The sequence below is a fragment of the Nannobrachium achirus genome (assembly GCF_963921795.1).
Source record: "Nannobrachium achirus genome assembly, chromosome: 7".
Taxonomy (NCBI): Eukaryota; Metazoa; Chordata; class Actinopteri; order Myctophiformes; family Myctophidae; genus Nannobrachium; species Nannobrachium achirus.
Window position 1 is genome coordinate 17664502 of NC_137816.1, and position 7485 is coordinate 17671986.

Genomic DNA, 7485 nt, shown 5'->3' on the forward strand with positions numbered 1-7485 from the left:
AGAACTGTGTGTCACACTGCAACTTTGAAATTGAATATATAACGTGAATTATTATTTAGTTTTTACACTCTCTCTCTCTCTTTAGTTGTTTGACCATATAGTCCAGTGCATCAGTGACTTCTTGGACTACATGGGGATGAAGAGTGCTCGTCTTCCTCTTGGTTTTACTTTCTCCTTCCCCTGCCGACAGACCAGCCTGGATGCTGTGAGTATAGTCATATAGTATATCTTACAACAAGTGCTCACTTCCTGTCTGATATATTCTCGCTTTCTGTCAGATAAAATCTCCCTTACTGGGAAGCCCTGAAACAACTATACAGAATATACCTGTAGTTGGCCTAAGTAATATGTATTACATGATAGGACTGACAGATTAGCCTTACGCTGCATTCATACAGTACTTTTGACAAAACAGGCTACAAGTCATTTTCCATGGAAGCCAGCAGCATGAAGTTACAAACTGACTCCCGGCACCTGTCGTTGTGTGACGAGCTTGACGCGTCACACGCTCCAATGCTCCAATGACGCAATGAAGTGTCAATCAGTCATGTTTTTGTTTCACCATATCCACTCCCCATATCTGTCCCCACAGTTCCTGCTCCATTCATAAAATGGAGAAAGAAATGAATTCTTGCCTTTAACCGGTTTACTGTTACTTAGCAGTACTGCTCCTGCATGCATGCTATTTCATCATTCATTTACGGTTGTACTTACATTTTGTGTGTGTGTGTGTGTGTGTGTGTGTGTGTGTGTGTGTGTGTGTGTGTGTGTGTGTGTGTGTGTGTGTGTGTGTGTGTGTGTGTGTGTGTGTGTGCGCATGTGTGTGTGCGTGTGCGCATGTGTGTGTGTGTGTGTGTAGGGTATCCTGGTGACATGGACTAAGGGCTTCAAGGCGACAGACTGTGAGGGAGAAGATGTGGTTGGACTCCTGAGAGAGGCGATCAAGAGGAGAGAGGTAGGATACACCAGAGAGAAGGACACTCATTCCCTCATTTCCTTCTATACATGATGACATTAGCATGATTATGACTTATCTAATATAATTTAATCGAATGTGGGCGTGCCAAGTTCAGAGTTCAGACTAACATCAGATCGCAATGCTGTCTGTCTTAAACGTATTTTGAGCTTTTAGAATTTTTTTACATGAGCCATTTTTGTTTGTTTGTAAGACAAAGTATAAAATAGGATGATCAGATTGATCGATTGCGTTTATTTAAAAAACGCATTTTCTCATTTACACGTTGATTGATTGATATATCAAAAAAGTATAATATATACAGTATCTGGACAAGAGCATTAGCCAATGTCTAAATACTGCGTAATACTCAGAGTAATGCTGACTGAGTGTGACTTTGTCTCTTTAGGAGTTTGAGCTGGATGTGGTTGCTGTCGTCAACGACACGGTGGGAACCTTGATGACCTGTGCCTATGAAGAGCCTACCTGTGAGGTTGGACTCATTGCAGGTGTGCTTTCATTTCCTCCTAAACTGTTCCTGTTTGATGACAGTTTGCTGTTGGTTCATAGAAATGCATCTCAGACAACTGGACTGACATGGACTGTGTTGTCATTCTATTTTCACTTCAAATCATCGTATTGTCAATTCACTTCATACAAGTTCTATGTGAATCATCAAACATTTGGATTGGGGTCTTGTTGTTGCCAATCAACGCATGGTGTAAGCAAAACTGTGCATACAATGCAATACAGTTAATTCAAATGAGATATTATCTCACAACACCATCACCATGTATCTCTTGATAGAAATTACATTCTATTCAAAAATAAAATGCAATGCTTGACTAATCATTTTCCCTGGGTTGTGCAATAAAGTATAAATTAGCCTTGGCAGTTGCATCCAAGCATTACAGTATATCTACCTGTCGTGCAGGCACTGGCAGTAATGCGTGTTACATGGAGGAGATGAGGAACATTGAGCTGGTTGAAGGAGACGAGGGGCGGATGTGCGTCAACATGGAGTGGGGGGCGTTTGGAGACAACGGCTGCCTTGATGACATCAGGACGGAGTATGACCACGCTGTGGACGACTTGTCCCTGAACCCAGGCAAACAGAGGTTAGACACTGACACACTCTACGAGAGAGAGTTATATAAAGATACTTTACATAAACACACACACTCCTCTTGAGAAATAGTGGTTTGGTGAACAAACACACACGCACGCACGCACGCACGCACACACACACAGCACATACTGTATACGATATAACATGAGCTCAATGCAGGGCAAGAAAATGTGTAAAATCCCATTCCTTGTCCTGTAGGAATAAAAAAGAATCTCCCCATAGATCAATTACGGTTTCCTTTGCAATTATAGTACGTCACAAGGCCTAGACAGCCACAACACAACAAACAAAATGTAATGTGCACAGTCTGCACACTCATATTGTACTGCACGTCAAATCTAGACCATTCTGGTTAATGCTCTTAACCAGACACTGCATTTGTCCTTGTTATTGAATCGATTAGACCAGGGGTCTTCAACGTTTTCAGGCCGGGGACCCCCAAACTGATGGGTAGATGGAGCAGGGACCCCCTACCACCTCGTAGGGTGGGGGGGTCGGGGCTACAACATATTTTTTATTTTAAACATGTACAAGTTACAGCGAGCAGGGTGGGCCGTACCACTACCATTTCTAAACATACTACTTATTAACTGAGAACAAATGTCAATAATATCAACAATATGTCAATTGCATAGTAATCATGTATTCAAGCTATTCAAAATGGAAAGAATCATGATTTATTTTTAACATAAATGTGAAAAATGGCAAAAAAAAAAAAAAAAAATGTTTTTTTTTTTTTTTTTTTTCTATCAATAATTTCGCGGACCCCCTGCAGTACCTCCGCGGACCCCCTAGGGGTCGCGGACCCCCTGTTGAAGACCCCTGGATTAGACCACATATGATTGATGTGTCTGCGTCTCTCTCTCTCTCTCTCTCTCTCTCTCTCTCTCTCTCTCTCTCTCTCTCTCTCTCTCTCTCTCTGTGTGCTTGTGTGTGTGTGTGTGTGTGTGTGTGTGTGTGTGTGTGTGTGTGCGCGTGTGCGTGTGTGTGTGTGTGTGTGTGTGTGTGTGTGTGTGTGCGCGCGTGTGCGTGTTACAGATTTGAGAAGATGTGCAGTGGGATGTATCTTGGTGAAATCGTGAGGAACATCCTAATCGATCTGACCAAGAAAGGCTTCCTGTTCAGAGGTCAGATCTCCGAAACACTGAAGACCAGAGGCATCTTTGAGACAAAGTACCTCTCGCAGATAGAGAGGTAGGAACAGGTCATCTAGTGTGTGTGTGTGTGTGTGTGTGTGTGTGTGTGTGTGTGTGTGTGTGTGTGTGTGTGTGTGTGTGTGTGTGTGTGTGTGTGTGTGTGTGTGTGTGTGTGTGTGTGTGTGTGTGTGTGTGTGTGTGTGTGTGTGTGTGTGTGTGTGTGTGTGTGCGTGCGTGCGTGCGCACTCATGCATGCACACTAATTTCTAACTCAAAGTGCTGGAGAGCTTCAACAACCATCTCGGGTTATTTAACTGCTAATGTTCTCTGCTAAACTTCTCATGGTGCTATTTTATTTTCCGAGCCATATTGCTGTCATCCCAGGGTGTGTCTGACTGTAACTAACTATCTGTGTGTGTTTGTCCCCCTCTAGTGACCGTCTAGCTCTACTGCAGGTCAGATCCATTCTGCAGCACCTGGGACTGGACAGCACCTGTGATGACAGTATCATAGTCAAACAGGTAAGAGAAATACAATTAGTGGAAGAGTTGGAATAAGTTGTTGGCGCTCTTATTTCTAACCTGGATATATTAGTATTCCTGAGACTAGCAGTAAGCATCTTACTAATCTTTTTTATTTATTTATTTTTTGTCTGTATGAAGAAGCACATGGAAAATTAAATCCATCTTTTCTGTCCATTTTCCTTCTAGTCATGACAGAACTTGCTGCTGTGTATCTGCAATGTAGACAGAAATGAAAGTGAGCAGTGTCTAATCTGCTAAATGTATTTCTTTCCGAATAATGTGAGGTTTCTTTTCCATATTTAATCAGTGACAAGTTAAACTATCTTTGCATTCTAGTTGTGACTCAGACAATAAGCCTCGTCTGACCCTTATTTCTCAGTTGTTAAGCAACAAAACAAAACCAATATTTGTGAACAAAAGGTTTTGTTCAGTTCAGTTCACTGTCTGTGCATAATAGGGCACAGACCAGCAGTTTTGTGGTTTTCAGGCTATTGTGAGTCTGAGAAATACAATGGCTTTTTGTCAGCTTCGTCTTGTGACGAGAGCTTGTGTGAGTGCAGCTATTTAGGAGATAACAGAGATGTGATAAACTGTCTCATGTCCTGTTATTCAACTGTGTGTTAGAAATGGACTGTTAAACTGTAATCCATAACAACATTTTGAATAAACTGTTATTTTGACCAATGTGTACATTAAAGAAATGTATGTTAAAACATTATAACTTACACAACTGCAGTGGTTGTACTACCTGCTCTTCATTGAGAACATTACGGTATATCCTGTGGTCAGGTAGGACCTCTACTGGTTGACAATTGGTACTGCATGGAACTCAACATGCAATGTATCCTCCCCCCAAACTGACTTTCCGTACGAGAAGAAATCTATGCGCTTGTGCAGGCAACCCGGGGTCAGATCCTGGATAGGACATGAAAGTTATGGATTATTAAAGTTTGTATTATTATTATTATTACAGGTGTGTGGAGCTGTGTCTCGTCGTGCAGCACAGATATGTGGGGCAGGAATGGCAGCTGTGGTTGATAAGATCAGAGAGAACCGAGGACTGGAGCATCTGGACGTCACTGTAGGCGTTGATGGAACACTGTACAAGCTGCACCCACAGTGAGTCTGAGTAGCATTCATTAGCAACCCTCGCACAGGACTACAGGGCCGGCAGTGGCTCAGGGGTAGAGTGGTTCTTAGTTCGATCCCGGGCTCTCCGACAGTTAGTGTCAAAGTGTCTTTGAGCAAGAATGTGAACCCATTATCGCGTACACTTACATTACATAGAGAGAGTTTGGAGACATAAACAACACAAACGACTCAGTAAACACAGTAAACAAACTCACTTCAGATTGTTTACTTAGTGCAGTTATGGTTTATAATGTCTGTTGTTGTTTCATGGTGATATTCCAGGCAGTCTATGACTTAACTTACACTTTTTTTTTCTCTCCCCTAGTTTCGCCAAGGGCCTGAATGAGACAGTGAAGGAGCTCGCCCCTAAGTGCAAGGTCACCTTCCTGCTGTCAGAGGATGGGAGTGGGAAAGGGGCTGCTCTCATCACAGCTGTTGGCTGTCGGATGAGAGAGGAGCTTGCTGCTCAAAAGGCGCTCAACAGTAGTTAAACTACACCTCTGTTGTCTTTCTCTGCTGTGGTCTTGTACACCTCCCTGTTGTTCTTTGTAATCACCTGCCCTCCTCCATTGGGTCCACAATTCTCTTCTCTTCTCTTCTCTTCTCTTCTCTTCTCTTCTCTTCTCTTCTCTTCTCTTCTCTTCTCTTCTCCATTGTCCACAATGAAATCGAGCACAGCTTTAAACTGAGCACACTCCATTAGCTGCTTCAGCCAGTGTACTGTACACATGGCAGAGATGGAGAGAGACTGCTTTGTCCTTCGTGTGACATAATACTGTCAAGCACTATGTTTTAGATGTAATTTGCAATTGTAACACAAACCAGTAACTTTTAAGATTTTGCACGGTTTGTCTGCGTTCACTAAGATTAAGCATACATAGATATAACTTGCACATTGAGCAGGTACAGAACAAACCAAACATAAATAATCATGAAGAGTTCACACTCCTGGGGAGCATTATAGCGCTACATATTAAAATCCACAGTGTTCATTGTTACTGAGAGATTAAATTGTTACTGAGATTAAATTAGCTCTGAAAACACTTGCATACCAAAACTGTGGTATTTATAAGGTTGATCTTACAGTATGTACTGAGTACAGATACACTGTATAATCAATGTCATCATAATATTAATTGCAAATGAAAGGTTGTTCTCAAGTGCAGTCCTGTTCAACAAGGCATGGAACAATGAAATGAGTGATCAGTTCCTAGCAAAATATGTAATTGCTGGACGGACATTTAAAGCTGCTTTAAACGAGAGTCATTGACTAAGTCTGCTCTGCTGTGTCAGATCATATGAAAACAAATAACCAATGAGAATAAAAGGGAATACTTTTTCTTTAAGTTTATAATCTCTCACCCAGGCATAAAACATTATGATATATATAATTGTGCTATTTATTTTATTTTTGTACTGGGTGAATGTTACTTTTACTGCGATAATGATGTATACATTTTGTAGCCATGTCTCTCACCCTTTATCTGTCGTGCACTGGAGGATATACAAAGCTATTCCTCTCAGGGATCGAACAATCATTTATCAACAGGTTGATAAGAGTGACTTCTTCCATAGAAAGATCGGTGTGGAAAGCCATGCTTAGTGACTTGCTTACTGAATGTTAAGATTCAGTGTTACATTTAATTTTACTGTACTACTTCAGTTTACTGTAAAATACTATATACGGTATGTCCAAAGTCCAAATACCACCTATATTTTACTTAGTAAAATGAATAATTCTTAGCAATCAGAGCCATTTTTATTGAATGTTTGGTTGAACATTGCCTTCCATAGCTTTACTATGTGGCAGCATTCTTAACATCATTCGGCATAGATTCGGGAGTTATTTATTGGTGATTATAAATCACAAATTGAAGCTATAACATGCCAGTGAGATGAAATATACTATATATGGCTCAAGTGAGAATAGTTAAGCAGTGGAAAGCTTAAAGGGAATAATAACAATTTGACAAAAAAATTACCCAGTGAGATGCACTCCTTTTTAACACATTCAAATGTTGTTTTAATGTCATAATAACAAACACTGTAAAACATATAACCTCATACATACAATACGCCCATACGTATATGCCCGTAAAACGGAAACGAATTCATGAAAATCAAGTAGCGACAGTACCTCAGATAAAATGTATTTTATTATTGTTGTCCCTGGTGTTTATTGGAATCTATTCTAGAAGCAGGTAATTATTTGGTCAAACTTGGAGATGCCTACAATTAGAAGAGAATCATTTGTGACTGCTGAAGAAGACGTTATTTGGCGTTTATGGTCATTTCTGTGCTCATGTCAGATGCAGTGTAGAGATTATTATTATTATTTTTGTTTGTTACCTTGGTGATGGTGTTTGTCTGCACTGGGTCAAAGATGAAACCTTCTATAGGCTGCTAGCGATCATGATCTCTTTTCCACAGTTTCTCAAACTTTTTTGTTTGAACTTGAACTTCTGTTTCTGTTCACAACCTGTCAATCAATCACTTAATAAAAACAACTCTGTTTCAAATCAAATTAAGTTGTTCTTATTTGGAGTTGTTGGACTACATCTTAGTTTACCAATTATATTAATTGTTTAAAATCATTGGGATTTTTTTCAA

At 40.4% G+C, this 7485-nt stretch overlaps 1 protein-coding gene across 3 annotated transcripts in view; it reads left to right on the forward strand.

The window, feature by feature from the left end:
* The window catches only part of LOC308289024 (hexokinase-1-like), a gene marked incomplete at its 5' end in the record, with an annotated part of 40236 nt that extends 32849 nt beyond the window's left edge, over window positions 1-7387 (forward strand). For all 3 annotated transcript variants that reach the window (XM_080730537.1, XM_080730536.1, XM_080730538.1), the window contains 8 exons: window positions 86-205; window positions 860-955; window positions 1365-1464; window positions 1890-2073; window positions 3123-3278; window positions 3654-3741; window positions 4718-4863; window positions 5201-7387. In XM_080730537.1, the coding sequence (XP_080586663.1) occupies window positions 86-205; window positions 860-955; window positions 1365-1464; window positions 1890-2073; window positions 3123-3278; window positions 3654-3741; window positions 4718-4863; window positions 5201-5366 (1056 nt within the window). In that variant the 3' untranslated portion in view covers window positions 5367-7387. The remainder of the gene's footprint in view (window positions 1-85; window positions 206-859; window positions 956-1364; window positions 1465-1889; window positions 2074-3122; window positions 3279-3653; window positions 3742-4717; window positions 4864-5200) is intronic.
* Between the last annotated feature and the right edge of the window lie 98 nt (window positions 7388-7485).